The sequence below is a fragment of the Manis javanica genome, chromosome 12 (assembly GCF_040802235.1).
Source record: "Manis javanica isolate MJ-LG chromosome 12, MJ_LKY, whole genome shotgun sequence".
Lineage (NCBI taxonomy): Eukaryota > Metazoa > Chordata > Mammalia > Pholidota > Manidae > Manis > Manis javanica.
The window spans coordinates 16,241,874-16,257,661 of record NC_133167.1 but is presented as its reverse complement, the minus strand read 5'-3'; the positions used below and the strand labels follow the sequence as shown (position 1 = coordinate 16,257,661).

Below are 15,788 nucleotides of genomic sequence, written 5' to 3'. Positions count from 1 at the left end.
GATGGGGTACTCCTCATCCGGGCCTCACCTACAAAATGAGGGGTGGGAGTAGGTGCCATAGGGGATCTCTTCTGCTCTGGCTCACATGAATCTCCTGCTCACTCAGATGTTTTGCTTGTGAGGCCCAGGGTGGGAACCAGGGAGGATGCACAGGAGGAGCCAGGTTTTTACTTACGGCAAAGCCAGATTGTCTCCCCAGCGCCCATGTTCGGCAGAGAATAGATATGAGTGGGTAGAGGGAGAATAAAGGCCAGCAAAGCCCCCTAAAAGGGACTGAAGGAGTTAACCAGATAAAACTAGAGAGCCAGAAAGGACTCAGAGTTAATGAGTTGGAGCTCCAAAGGTCAGGAGCAACTCTGAATGTCGGGATAATCCCCAGATAAAGAGAAGTATCTGGGCACAGCCCATGTTTTCATTGTATCAATTAGATCATGCCATTGTAAAATTTATGTCAGCCTGCTCAAAGGACCAGCTTATTCTTTAATTTAACCTTTATGCTGTTTTTACCTCCAGCCCCTAATCAGTAACTTTGTAACCAGGACAGAAGACAGACCTCGAAGTGTAAATAAACCCATGTGGACAAAGAATGCTGAAGTCCCAAACCAACATAATCACCTAAATAATCCTACTCTTAAAACAAGACTGCAACGGAATTATGAATCACCTGTATACTCACGCCTCATGCTGACCCTTACCGAAAAAAGCACTGTAAAGTCCCAAACCCTTAATGCTCCTCCTTTCTGAAGTTGCCCACACTCGCCTTTCTTTGAGTGTCTCCCTCTCTGTCCTACTTCAGATAACTAGCGAGGGGCTACCGACAGCTCTGATTTGGGCCTGCAGGTTCCTGCTCCCTGGGTGACCTGGATGGAACTGCAGCTCCTTAGTAACCTGTCTGAAAATCTCCCTTCTTTGCCTTTGAGAAGTTCTCAGAACAGAATCTCCCTCCATCCAGTGCTCTGTGGCTCCTCCAAATCCTGGGGTGGTGGGGGCTTAGTTCCTATGCCATGTAGATCCAAGTGGACCCTGGATGCCAGGTCACCCTGGCTTTAGGAGTTGGCAAGGGATTTTGCCCTATGCTGAGCAACAGTTCCATGAGCTTCCCTTTCCTCCCTCTGTTTTTCCTTCCTCTCTGCTTTATTCAAGTAAGCCTGCCTTTGTCTACCTTGTCTCTGGCCCTCTCCTCCCTTGGGGTGCATTTGCATAAAACTACTGCTTCACTATTGTGTCTCTGCCCTTCAGTTCTTTGTTGCTGCAGGGATAAGAACTAAGGAAAAGAAACTCAACCCCACAGCACCTAGAGAAACAGTTCTGCAAAGAGCCATGACCTTCCAAGTTTGAGCTGCAAGAAAGAAGCCAGGTCATTCTGAGCAGGGGTCATGTGCCTGGGAGGGCGCTGGGTCCACGGGCCTGCCCTGGTAGGTGAGAGGTGTAGCCCAGCCTCCTGGCTTTGCTGCAGGACAGGCGAGCTGGTTAGTGTTCCTCCCTCGTCATGGGGAAGGGGTGTCTCCATGGGTACATATGCCCTCTGTATGGACACAGACTTCATTTTTTTTTCTCTTTAAGTGTCCTATCAAGGCAGTTTTAGACTCTCAGAGCTTTTCCATGGCCAAATGGTTTTCTTGTTCTCTTGGCTAGACCCCTGATGCTGTCATTCTTAGTTGCCTTGGGCAGGCTCATATTTTAGGAGCATTCTGTTAACTGTGTGTCTTCTCCAAAGGCCTTCTGAGTGGATGGTCAAGGCCGTTTGGCAAACTGGAGTTCACATTGCCGCTGATCCACAAGCCAGAGGCAAATTCCTGCACCTAGCCTTCTGACAACTTTTGCAGTCTGGCTAAAACATAATATCCCCATGCTTCCCCATTTTAAGACAGTGTAAAGAAAACCAGGTGCCCACTGGTCTAGTCACATTCCCTATAAAACAGCTGGAGTCTCTACATTTTGTGAGAAAATAGCAGAGGGGGTTGGACTAATTAGTTTCCTCCCAGGAATCTGATTATAGGAAGGCTGAGCAGTGTGGGAAAGAAAACTGTACCGCCATCTAGAACTGTCCCCAGTGACTGCCTAGCCATTTGTAAGCTGAATAGGCTGCCTGGAGGCAGAGGGAGCTTCATGGCTCAGGAGGTGTTCAGTCGGGCGCTGGTGGCCATTCTGCAGAAGGACGTCCATGAAGATGACTGATGACCTTGGCGGAGGTTGGTGTAGAGGATCCTGACAGTTTGGGGCGACTGGAAAATGGCCTTGTAAAGCTGAAATACAGGAGAGGACATCATTAAGTGCCTCTACTCCATTTATATTTTTTTGGACATTTAAAAAATTGTGATAAAATACACATAACATACATTTTGCTATTTTAATCATTTTAAAGTGTATAGTGGCACTAAGTATATTCACATTGATGAGCAACCATCACCACCGTCCATCTGCAGAACTTCTTTATCTTCCCAAATGGAACCTCTACACCCATTAAGCAGTGACTCCACATTCCCTCTCTCCCAGCCCCTGGAAACCATCATTCTCCTTCTCTATGAATTTGACTATTGCATGAATCATACACTATTTGTCCTTTTGTGACTGGCTTGTTTCCCTTAGCAGTATCTTCAAGGTTCATCCATTTTGTAGCATGTGTCAGAATTTCTTTCCTTTTTAAGGCTAATATGCCATCGTATGTATATAATACATTGTGATTATCCATTCCTCCATCGATGGAAATTTGGGTGGTTTTTACCTTTTGGCTGTTGCAAATAATGGTGCCATGAACATGGGTGTAGAAATGTCTTTTGGAGTCCCACTTTTAATTCTTTTGAATTTATACCTGAAATTCAAATTGCTGGATCGTGTGGTAATTCTGTGTTTGGTTTTGAGGTTACCATGAGGTTACCATGAGGTTGTACCATTTTATATTCTCACCAGCAATGCACGAGAGTTCCATACCTCTGCTCTTCAGGAGTCATTTCATTTCGGTCTCCGAGCACCCAGAGGAAGTGTGGGCAGGAGAAGTGCCACTGTGCCCACCGGCCTGAGCTATCAGTGAGGAAAGGAGGTCAGGAAGCCAGGAATGGCAATAACCCCGGCAGCTGCCAATTCTAAGTAGCTAGACTGAATCAAGTATTTAATGAGAAGGATCCAGGCACCATTACGAAGGCAGAAGAGTGGAGATGTGGATCGTTGTTCCTGTTTTAAATATAAAGATTGAAGGAATGTTGGCAATTTGAGGCAACGTTTATTCATTTCACTAATCTCTCTGGAGCAGGTTGTATTTCTCTCTTCTCTCTTCCAGGCCCTAAGAGCCAATTGCATCCTCTGGACCCAACACACTCACTACATGCCCCATGTTACCAACTTTCTGTTCATTTGCTGATTAGTCTTCAAGTCCATTACCTTCTGGGATGCTTATGTCCTGAGAATCACCAAATTCAAAAACGACCACTGTAGTTTACCTCCCTCCTCCACAAAGTGCGGCAGAGCAGACCCAAATTTCGAGTGAGCACTAGGGCCTTTAATGAGAGTTTCTGGGAAGGAGCTAATAGGGGAACAATAAATTTCTGTGAAGAGTTGGAGGCTGAGCCTAGGTTCTGTGTGACCTAGGCTCTGTGCCTTTTATTTTTCTGCTTAACGAATCTTCACTGATTACCTTGCTTCTGCAGCGACTCAAGGCTATGTCATCGGTCCTTTCCTAGCCTGGGTGTCTGCCTGATTGTTGACTCAAGACAAAGGTGTAAGCAGTGAGTTTATTCTCATTCCCCTCTGAGTGAGGAAGGGGCCCTGAAGGGAGGAGGGTCTCTGGTGTCTGGACAGACACACCCACACCTGGCACCCACGTGGCTTAGTGGGTGTGTTCCCATGTTCTTGCTTCCTTGTCAGCCCTCACCTCCATCCTTTCTTTGACTAGGTCTCCCAAGGGCCCCTGAAACCTAGCCACTGAAACATCTTGCCCTGCTCCATGCCCATGGCTATCAGGGCATCCTGGCCTCCCAAGCATTCAACCCTGGAGTCACCTTTGACTGCTTTCTCTCTTGCTCTCTGCCTCTGGCAATTCTCTCTCTGGGATCTGACCTTCTCCAGACATTGACACAGAAGAGCCTCCCTGGGCTCCAGGCTCTGACAGCCTCACATGCTGATTTCTGCCATAGCCTCCTCCTTAGCGGGCCTTTTCCACCTGCAGCCTCACCCCTCCCAGTACATTCTATACCTGACAGCTAGGCTAATTTTCTCAGAGGCTATTTTGATTTTGTCACTTGTCCATTCAGAAGTCGGCAGGAGCTCCCATTTGCTTCCCACCTTTAATCTAAACTTCCCGGCATGTGTTTTAAGACCTTTGCAAACTCACACTTAACTGCTCTTGTCTCCTGCAACCCCCTGACTTCTCATCTTTCCTCTGGCCTGACACAGCCCACATAAATCATTAGCTTTGGGACATGGCTCTGCCCTTGCTCTTCAGATTCCTGCCTGTTCCTACTAAGGCACAACAAAGATGGATGAGAAGGGCCTCCCCAGGCTTTGTTGACATTATAGCTCTACTTCCTGTGCTATGCCTGTCGCAGAGTAGGTGCTCAATAAATATCAGTAAATATTTGCTGAATGAATGAATGTCAAAGACTTCTCTTCTTGAATAACACGACTTGGGTTTATCAGCACACATATAAAGGACTTTGTGCTGTGTGTTTAGGACACAAAATGAGTGAGTTTCTGCTTTAGGGACTCAGTCTAGTCTAGACCTATAAACAAAAACCACATTTCCTTGATTATATGATAGACTGTAAGATGCAATGTTAACTTAAAAACAGCTTTTGGGTATAAAAGAAATGTGACCCCATTAATTATACACAATGTGCATTGAGGTTTAACTTTAGAAACTTGGAAATGTGAAAAAATGAAGAAAATAAAGTATTGCAACGGGTGTTAGGTGTTGTAGTAGAGGGATGTACAAAATGTAATGGAAGCATGTTAGTGACTGTCTGAGCTGAGTCCTGATTAGTTTTCCAGGTAGGGAGGTAAATATCAGTTGACTTTGAAAACTGACATGTCTGGTCCTTCAAACTGTGGTTGCCACAAATGACTTAATCTCCTTCAGCCAAGTTTCGCCTCTGAAACAGAGATGACAACAGGCCAGACCTAGTCATTTGGAGACCATGTACTAAGTATTTACTAGGTACTCAGCCTGGACGAAGTGTTAAAAATACATTATTTAATCTTCAGCTGTAGGTGTTGTTAATCCAATCCTAGGTACATAGTAAACACTCAACAAATGCATTTATTTGGTGGGTACCAGTTGTGGTGGTGGTTGATGTAGCGTCTGCTTGTTCAGCGCTCACTTGGGTAGCAGCACTCAGAATTCCCCCCGGGGCACATCTCTCCCCTTCTCAGTCTATATTGGTGCACCTGCTCTGTCTGCCCCCACCCTTGGGACCCTGGGGTAGGCATATGGCCCAGGCTTCACAAATGAGACCACTAAGTCCCCTGGTGGTTGTGACTGGTTCAGAGGTGGCACCTGACCCCAGCCTGCTGGAACTATGAAGAGAACCCCTCCCTCTGCTGGGGCTGCTAGATGGCTGGGATGTGGGCTTGCAACAGCAAGTGGGTGTCTTGCTGAAGCGTCCTGAGCACCTATCTGGGAGCAGGGCCAGCAGGGGGAAGACAGACCCTGTTCACCCCAAGGCTTTTCAGCACTGCCAAACATTTCAGTTACTGGAGCCAAGACATTCCCTTAAAAATTTTTTTTGGCCTAAGCTGGATTTGGTTGGAATTCTGCATTTTGCAGTGAAAAGTCTTCTCTGACTCAAACAGAAGTTGTGATTATAATGATCCTTAGTGTGTCCTAGGATGGTGAGAAAGAAGCTCAGTGTAGATGGAGGCAAAAGGGTATGTGTGTGTGTAGTTGAGCCCACATCAGGCACTTGGATATCTAACTGCATGAGACTGAAAACACATGTTAAAATAGTGGGGCATGGAAGGTGCTGGAGGACTTCATTGGAGGGAGGGAGCTTGTTGGGTGTGGCTTGAGGGCTTAAGCCTGCTGGGGAGACTGGCCAGCATGGAGGAGGCGGATGGTGCTGTGATAATGTGCACAGAGGCCAGCGCAAAGTGTAAGCAGGACAAAGGGAATAGATCAGTCTGGCTGCTTCACTGAGGAAGAGAGAACTCAGAACAGACAAACTGGCCTGGGAGCTGATACCAAGGGCTTTCGGTTCCAGACCCAGAGGGTGGGGTCAGTACCTTCATCCCCACCAGCCCATTACTGAAGCACCACATGTCACTCTGTGGAGTAGGAGTCCCAAGCAGCTGTGTATATGTTTCCTTAGGTCTTCCAATGTGTCCTTCACTTTGCTTCATTAGAACGTGAACGCCTTCCTGGCAGGAAGCAGTCTTGTGCCATTTTAGCTTGGTGGTTACATGCTCAGCCTGTGGGCAGTCTGCCTAGGTTTGAATCCTGGCCCAGCACTTACCATCCATGACCCCTTGGGCAAATCACTCAGTCTCTTCGGGTCTCAGTTTGCTCATATGTAAAATGGGAATAATAGTGGTATCTACCTCAGAGGGCTGCTGGGAAGGAGAAGCCGGTCAGTGATTGTACAGTGATGAGAAGAGTGCCTGACACCGAGTAAGTGTAAGGAACTTATTATCATTATTGTCATTCGCCCCTCTCCAGTGCTTCTTTAATGGCAAGTGCGGCCCAGAGTGGGTACACGGTGGCTAGTTTTCAACATGAATGAGGCCAGGCCCACTGTGGTGTGTCGTGCCTCAGGCCTGAACTGACTGGCATGTGGTAGCGGCTGCAGGGGACCCTCAGCAGCTCTAACCAACCCAGCTTGCGGGTATGTTGGGATTTAGTTGTTTTTTCTTCACCCTCCTGCCCATGTGCTCTTTTGGGGGTTTTATCACTGGCCTCATCTCTCTTGGGGCCTCTTCCCTGGCAGAGGCCCTGACTGGCGTAGCCATGAAATTCCTCACTGGCGTGGCCTTGTCTTGAGTTTTCTTTGTTACTCAGGCTGCTTTTATTTTGATTCCAGGAGCATCTGCTTGCAGGATTTCTGACTCTCCTGGGCTCTCAGAGCTATGGGGTCTTGCTAGCGTAGGGTCCCTCTGTTACTACATCGAAAGACGATTTACCTAACAGATGGGATCTTTTGAATATTTATGTCTGGACACATCTGTTCTGGACTTGAAAGTATAATAAAGCTTTTCATTTTCTGAAGCGCTGGTGAAACCTGTCTGTGGTAAGCTGACAGCCCCGTGGGGTCAGCTCTTCAGCAGTGACTCTGGGGCACGGGGGTATGGCTCGGGACACCCCATTTGGCAGGCAGCCACGCTCTGCAAATCCCTCTTCCCCCTTCCTGCTGCACCAAAGAGAATGGCCAAGGGGCCAGGGGCAGGCGGCGGGGTGCTAATTGGATATATTTACAGAGAGGAAAGTAGCAATAATTATTTGCAGAGGGGAAAAATGTTTTATCATTCTTCCTTGGGGAAGATGGGTACCCTGATTTGGGAAGGATGCAGCAGCCTGGCCTTGTCTGGGTCTTTGCCCCCACAGCACAATGGGGCTCTTGGGGGAGTCTAGAGGGATGTGTAGGAGGGGGCGTCAACAACAGTATTTTCAAAGCTGGGCATGGGGGGAGTTTGTCTTGAACACCTTCAGCATCTCAGTTCTTGTTGCCCATTCCCTCCTCTTTTGACTTTGGTGGCATTCCATAATGCCCACCCCCTTAGGCTCTGTTCCAGTCCAAACAGGTTCCCAAGAAAGAATTAACGGCAGTAACAGTAACATGCAGTGCAGACATGCATTGAGTCTCCACATGTGCCAAGCTCCGTACATGTGTTGCACCTGTTGGCTTTGTAGCCATGCCTGATTATCCCCACAAGTTAGGAACTCTTATTACCACCATTTTATAGATAAAGAAACTGAGGTTCAGAAAGTTTAATTGACTTTGGCAACACTGCACAATTACTAATCAGGGAGCCAGGATTAGGACCCAGTCCATCTTACCACCTGAGCCCAAGCTATCAATGCTCTATTGCCTTCTGATTGGAATCTGTTGGCCAGTGACGTGCAATGATCAAATAACTCCAGATGCAGTTCCCACAGGCTAATTTAAGATATGCTGCAACTTCTTAAAGGCTTTGAGGAATCCTCAGTGAAGAAACTTTGTGTAAGTCTGTGCGTACCACATTTCTTTAAAAACAACAACAAAAACCTCCTTTTCTTTTATACCAATTAACAACCATCTCATAGATCTGATATACTGCAAGCCACTTTGGGAAACACTATTAAAAATGAGTGTGGGCTTAAAATATTGCCTCTCCCAGAAATACTTGCATGTTTAACAAAGTTCAAAGTTTTAAGTCTCAGTCAGAAGAGGGTGGGGATGGGTAGAAACCATACTGATGGGATTATAGGCATCATTAGGTAGAGAGGGCTTTCTTAAGGGGGAACTTCAAAAAGCACTTGATTACTGGCTGTATGAATTTTCTAAAAACTATTTTATTTTAAAACTGTTTCAAATGTACAGACATTTGTAAAAATAGTACAAAGAACTGTATACCTTTTAGCCTGAGATCTCACTCAGGTTTTGCCGGTGTTCCCATAACATCCTTTACAGTGCTGGATCCAATCCAGGGTCACATGGAACACCCGCTTGTCATGTTCCTCTTGGTTCTTTCAGTTAGAATAGTTCCTCCTTTTTTCTTTGATTTTCATGACTTGGAAAATTTTGAAGTGTATAGGTCAGTTATTTTGTAGAATGTCCCTCAATTTGTGTTTGTCCACTTTTTCCTCCCTGTTAGACCCAGGTTATGTATTTTTAGCCAGAATATCATAAATGCTGTGTTCTTTTCATGAGAACCTATTGGGTAGTAGATGCATTATGTCTGTTTGTCTTGTTACTGGTGGTTGTAACTTTAATCACTTTCCACTGAAAGTGATCGTATCTCTATGTATTTAATAAATGTTTGGTGGGTGGGGGGATCTCTGACACTGTGTAAAATCCCATTCCTTACTCCATCTTCACCCATTAGTAGCATTTTTTGGTGTTTTGCACCTGTATTAATTATTACTATGGTGTTGCCAAATGGTGAATCCCTAACACCATGACTCTCTGTTTAGTAGTTGCCTTTCAGCTGTAAGGAAGAAAGCTTTTCTTTTCTCCACTTATTTGCCCGTTTAAAATTTTGTATCTGTGTGTAGATTTATGGGTTCCTATTTTATTCAGTGGCTATACTCTGTTCCTGTCATAGTTTATTTTGATGCTCTGATTTTTTCCAGATTTGACCAGTGTGAACCCATTCAAGCTGGCTTCTATATCTTTTTGACATATTTCCATTATTCTTTAAGCACTTTCTTCCTTTTGGCAGCACAAGGCGTTCCAGGCACATCTTCTCTTTCCCCTGCTCTTGCCCTAGAGAACCAGCCATTTCTCCAAGAAGCTCTGGTTCCTTTTAGTGGAAAATAGTATTTCAAAACCAAGTTTTGGGCAATAGGGGTGTACTCAGTGCTAATGGGATGTCGCTGCTCTCAGGCTCTTACAATGGACAGAGCTAGGAAATTGCATATTACATAATACACACACATTTACATGTATATTTATTGAAGGCTATGAATTTATAGCGACGCCTGTAATTCTGATTCAGCATCACATAGTATATTTTAGATCTTTCCCTTTCCATATTTGCACCTCCCTTTTGATTGTGAAAAACGTGACTTCTACCTCAGTCCCCCTCTATATAGTCGCTCTCTGGCCCTCTGACTTCTGTTTTTTGCGTGTGTACCTTGACATCAGCTTGGGCCTGCCTCCCCCAGGTCTCCTGTGTCACTTGGGCCTCCCTAATGGTATTTTGGTGAAGGAAGTCAAAAGGAAGGAGGGTGGGAGGGAGGCAGGGAAAGAGGAAAGGAGGAAGAAGCCAATAAATATTTTTTAAAGCAGGGCGAGAAAGGGAAAGGGATAGGGAAGGCCATATGGATTTTGCAACTTTTAAAAAAATACTCCAGCAGAAAAATATTTGGGCTTGTGGTAAACTCAGTATCATTTGATCCTCTGAGATATTTCTTTTATTTTTGGTTTTAAAGAATATGGTGGCAGATTTCAGCTCACTATAAAATCTTTTTCTCCAGTCAGAGATGCTCGACATAGAATGGTCTTGGTTGCCAAGGAGTGAGCTCCCTGTCAATAGGGGAGTTTGTTTAGACTGTAGGAACACTAGTTGAGTGACAGTGAAAAGATTTCTTGAATTGGAGAAATGGGGTGAAATGCCTGCAGAGTTTATCACTGACTTGGTGGTAGTGGCCTAGCTAGAGGCCAGAATTCGATCATGCTTCTCAAGGAGCAGTGACACCAAATTCCCCCATCCGTGGCTGCAGAGGCAGGCAGGGCTCCAGAGGAGACTTTTCCCTTTTTCCTGCTGGAGTGAGCAGCAGGAAGTGTCTCCGGACGTCTGTGAGGATGGAGCTCTGGAGCCGTGTAGCACAGAGCCGCACCAGCGTGAGAGAGCTCTAGGTGTATTTGCATGACTAATTTGCATCTCAAGATAAAACATAGCTCCAGATTGAGACAGCCTCTCGTTCCAGTGCCAGCGATTGAATGTTGGCTTCAAAGGAGAAACTAAAAATGTTCTTCTTGGAACTGATTCTGGCCCTTGTAGTTCCTTTATTGTTCCCAAACAGACCACATACTGGAGAGCTTTTGTGATTGCCCTAACAGCAGTTACCTGTCAAACACAAGCCAAATCCTAATCCTAAAAGTGTTTCTTCTCGAGAAGGAGCAAATTTGAATGTCAGATGTTTCCATACTCCGATCTCTTAATTTTTTCAGCCTCTACCCAACCAATCTACCTATAGCTCTACCATAAAGAAACTTGAGTTTTACCATCTTTTTACATGTTGAAACAAACTTAAGACTTAAAATGATACAGAATACCACCAAGCTTGCCTCCAATTGCCTGGGGCTGGCATCAGTTCAACAAATATTAGTTGACTGCTTCTTTGTGTCAGCAACTGTGCTAGCTCTGAACCCCACCACCACTAGACAAGGTTTCCAGGATCCCGTTTCACAGACGAGAAGACTGAGGCAGAGTAGGTCAAAAACTTTATCATGAGCAATGACAACCTTCAGTGTCAAGCTCTATCTTCCCTTCCTGCTTCCCAGGGCAAAGGGGCTACCTTGTTACTAGGGAGGAATGGAGAGGAGCTCACCCACCTTCCCCTAAGCAAATGGCAGCGTTCATGACTGTTTTGTTTTCCTAACGAAGGTGCTATAAATCAGAACCATTTGGGGCTAGGGGTCAAATCCTGATGGGTTCTGCATCTGGACATCTCTTTAACATGTTCACAAAAACCTGATGCTTGCTAGTTGGTTTGCATTCTGTGTAAATGCTTATATGTACAGGTATATTTTTTAACACGGTGTATCTGTACTTTGGGTGTGTCTTTGGTAGGTGGCCACCCACTCTGGTGGCTGTGAATCCTGAAGAATGAGCTGTTCCACCAGGGAAGAATGATAATAGTGACTGTTAAGAGACCAGATTGCCTATGTGCTGGGCCTATATGCATATCAGCTCCTTAGAGCTTTCCAACAGCAGAGTGAGGGAAATCAATTTACAGAGAGCACAGGGAGGCGCAGAAGGTTGTCACGTGTTCCATCCAAAGCCCTGTAGCTAGAAAGTGGGAGAGTCACGTTTTCAACTGAGACTTGTCTGGCTCCAGAGGGGCAATGCCTTCCATGCCACAATTCCCTCCATAGAGCATTGCCCCCAGGCCAGGTGGGCAAACATTCGTGGCATTATGACAGGTGGCAATGGGCCATAAAGGGGCTAGAAGAAATAGGTTATATAAGGGTTACAAAAAATCCTACCAGGGAGGTTTTTCATGTGTCTTTTGCAAAGGCCAGAATTTAGATTTATAATAGTATATTCATTAGTTGCTGCAGTGTATCGTACTAGGGAGAAAAGTTTCTTGTGACAGAAATTAACCTTAAGGCAAGAGTTTCTCTTCTGAATTAAGCTTTATATATGACAGATGTAATCAAGGCAATCATACAACCCCCTTGGGAGACTGTGGATTTACTTCTTAAAATGGTATTTAATGATTTGGAACATGGCCACGTCTATTTTTATCCATCCATCTATCCGTCCGTCCGTCCGTCCGTCTGTCCATCCATCCATCCATCCATCTATCCATCCATCCTTTATCTGCTATTTTTATAAACCTATTGGGGGCCTGTAGTGGTGTACCGAACCAAAACCAAACCAAATCCTCATAAGTGACTTTCAGCCAAGCTGTGGATAGATAAATGCGTGCAAGAATAGATAGACGATAGGGCAGGCGTCTGAGTATCAAAATGGTAGTCCAGATCCTGGTGTTTTCCAGGCACCTAAAAGAGGGAGGTCTTTGGAGATGTGGTATGGCTGTTCTGGCCATTTTGGTTGCCTTCAGGGACCACTGTGGCACCCACAAGACTGCCAGGAGTCCAGTTAGTTCTGGTCTTAATACAGGCTGAGCTGAAAAATTGGATATATGGTCTACCCACCGCTGAGATACAGTTTGGGTCTCTTTAACTCTCTGTTTGAAAGTGAGATGCCACCTTTAATCTTAAATACCAGTGTGATGTTCCTGCAGGCTTGAAAGAAGATGAGACAAGCAGCGATTCATTTGAGGAAGGATGGTTCCTCTTTACTCCCCAGCTTCACTGTTAAAATATGATGAGAGTTTGTTTGTATGTCCAAAGCCAGAAAAACCATCTACAAAACCAGCTCTCCAGCAGCAGACTGCTCTGTTTTTTTATGACCTCAAGGGCTGCAAGGCTGACAGTAGGGGACCCAGACAGCTGAAGGGGCCTTGAATGTGAGGTGCAGACATTTGTGACATAATTAGGTAGTCTTTCTGAGGAGAGCAGAGAGAAGTCATTAGGACTGCTGTTTAACAAAGGGAGACTTCCTGCTCCTACCCCTCTATTAAAGAACTGCTTTTCAACTGTGTTGCACTTCTTTGATCCCTGAAGGCCCCTGATGTTTCATTCACATCCTGTCATGAGATTTAATGATGCCTCACATGTGCACCAGGAGTGCGGCCCAACTTAGCATCGTTTGGGAAAAGGCACTGTAGCATGACACGTTTTTGATGTGGTTCCTTGCATGGCAAGGTTAGCGAGGCAGCTATGTGGCTGCAAGTGGGGGCCCTCATTCCGCTGGGCAGTGGAAGCGCTTGAAAGGAATGATCAAGAGACAAAATATTGCCAAGTTCTTTTGCAGAGACTTTGTTTATTTTGGGGTCTGTAATATCAGCTGGTGCAATGCTCCGGAGAGGAAAGAAGAATTTGGTCTTGGACGGTCTTCTTTCAAAAGGCTGGGGAATGTGTTCGAGGGATGGATCTTCTTCCAACCTATGGTTCCCTGTGATCACACATCCCAGCAGCTGCTGCGAGGAAGATTAATAGGCCCTTAGGGACCATCCAGCTATACCACATATATGAATCCTTCTACAAAAATTCCTGGTAGGCAGTTTTCCCCTGTCTGCCTAAATGTTCCTGGAGATGAGGACCTGTCTGTCTCTGGGCAGCCCTGTGCACTGTGCTGCTACTATTTCTATCCCAGTTCTGCTACTATTCCTCCTCTAGGCCCTCATTTTCATACCCTCATATCTGATGGTCCTTTTTGGAATGTTCTGGCAGGACACATTACCAGCCTTGGTTGCAAAATGCTGACTATGTTTGCATTGGCTTCTTAGTAGTTGTCCAAGTCTCTGAAATGGAGCCATAATCTCAACATACCAGGGCCATAATTGGGGTTTCCCATGACATTCTTAAATGGGTCCCAGTTCATATTCCAAATGTTGGCTGCCCACCCTGGCTATCTGGAGTAAAATTATGTCATGAGCCTACTGCTTGGGTCTTTCTCTGTGGTGATTTTACCCAGAGGACCATCTGCATGTTCCACACATGGATGCCAGTGGGATTGCAGGGAACCATTCCCTGCTGCCTCTTAGTGGAGATGCCTCTTGATCCATGTTCTTCTGTCCATTTGCATTGCCACCACCCTGTCCAAGCCCTGTCATTTCCCTCCTGGTTTATAGCCACAGCCTCCAAATGATATCCCTTCATTTAGTCCTATCCCTATAAACACCAATTGCTAAAAACTTTCAGCAGCTTTCCACTGCACATTAAAAAAAACCCCAGACATGTATCATGACCGTCAAAGCCCTCCAAGGTCTGACTACTGACTGCTTCTCCAGGATTATCTTGTACTTCTCTTCCCTCCCAACCCGATGCTCCATCTATACTGGCCACCTTTCAGTTCCTTGGACACATTGGCTTCTTTCATCCACCCAGGGTTTTTATGTGTGGTTTCCTCTGCCTAGAATGCCCTTCTGCCTTGTTCTTTGCTTGGCAGGCTCCTTTCTATCTTAAGATCTTAACTATTATAGGCTTATAGTATTTCCTAAATATTGTATCTTTAACATCTTAAATATTATACTACCTCCATGGGGAGCACTTGCATATCTCAGATTCCATTACCACTGTCTGATCCTACACTACTTACTTTATAGAACTTATCACAATTTGCAATTATATATTTGTTTACTTGCTTATGTCTGTCTCCCCTTGCCTCCCCACCTCCTGGTCCTCCATCAGGCCAGGTCTTATCTTCTCTCTTCTCCAAATATATCCTCAGCCCCAAGCTTAGGTCTGGTGCATGATGAGGGTTGGACATGTACTTGTTGAATGAATAAGGGAATGGATGAATGAATGCAGTGACATATTTGTCTCGAGCTGTCCATCAATTTGAATACAGGATTCATTCTTGAATTATAACCTTCAAGTTTCAGGAGAAACTTTTGAAGATAGGACATCTTGCTGAAGCAAGCATCCCTTTCGCTGGCTTTATTCTCCATGTCCCAACAAGGAGAAGCTTCTAGAATCTCATCACAATGTAAATACAGGCCCCGATTGTCCTGGTCAAATTATAGATCCTCCACTTAGATTTCTATTGCTTTTATTTTTGACAGGCTGAGAATATTTTTAAAATAGCCCTTTCTTACATGTTTCAGTGCCTTATCTAGATGAACAAAGGAAAGAAAAAGAATTTGAAATTTTGAGCACCATTCCCTACTCTCACCTCAAAACAGAGGATTCATATATTTTCATATGTTGATGTAAATTTAATTTCCCTGCAACTAACCTCAAATCATGGAATAGAGAGGGCAGATTCTAATCGCACCAATGCTTTCAGGTGTAAACTCTTAACTGAAAAATCTGTATTAGTTTCTTAGGGCTTCCATAATAAAGTACCAAAGACTGGTAGCTTAAAACAATAGAAATTTATTTTCTCACAGTGTTGGAGGCTGGAAACCTGAAATCAAGGTGTTGGCAGTGTTGATTCCTTCTAGAGGCTCTGAGGGAGAATCTGTGCCTTGCCACCGTCCCAGCTCTGGAGGCTCCTGGCAGTCCTTGGTGTTCCCGGTTGGAAAATGCATCACTCCTGTCTCTGCCTGTCTTCACATAGCTTTCTTCTCTCTGTGTCTCTGTATCCATGCCTCGTCTCCTTCTCCTTTCCCTGAGAAGGATGCCAGACATTGGACTTAGGGCATTCTAAGTCCAGGATGAGCTCACCCTGAGAGCCTTGATTACATCTACAAAGACTGCATTGCCAAATATGGTCACATCCCCAGGTATCAGGGATTAGGACTGGGACATATCTTTTACAGGACACAAGACTGGGCAGTTAGGTCCAGGGAGGCAAGGTGACTTGCCGCAGACATACAGCTACTGGTTGATGAAATCAGAACTACAACTCAGATCTTTTGGCCC

At 45.3% G+C, this 15,788-nt stretch overlaps 1 protein-coding gene across 2 annotated transcripts in view; it reads left to right on the top strand.

Moving 5' to 3' along the window:
• LOC140844937 (uncharacterized) overlaps nt 1-15,788 on the top strand; it is a 111,685-nt gene that overhangs the window by 29,498 nt on the left and 66,399 nt on the right. Inside the window, exon 3 of one of the 2 annotated variants that reach the window (XM_073218068.1) lies at nt 514-1,147. The exons of the other annotated variant lie outside the window; for it this stretch is intronic. Within the exon in view, the coding sequence (XP_073074169.1) occupies nt 514-520 (7 nt within the window). The 3' untranslated portion in view covers nt 521-1,147. Of the gene's footprint in view, nt 1-513; nt 1,148-15,788 lie in introns of those variants that run through there. 2 annotated transcript variants of the gene reach the window in all.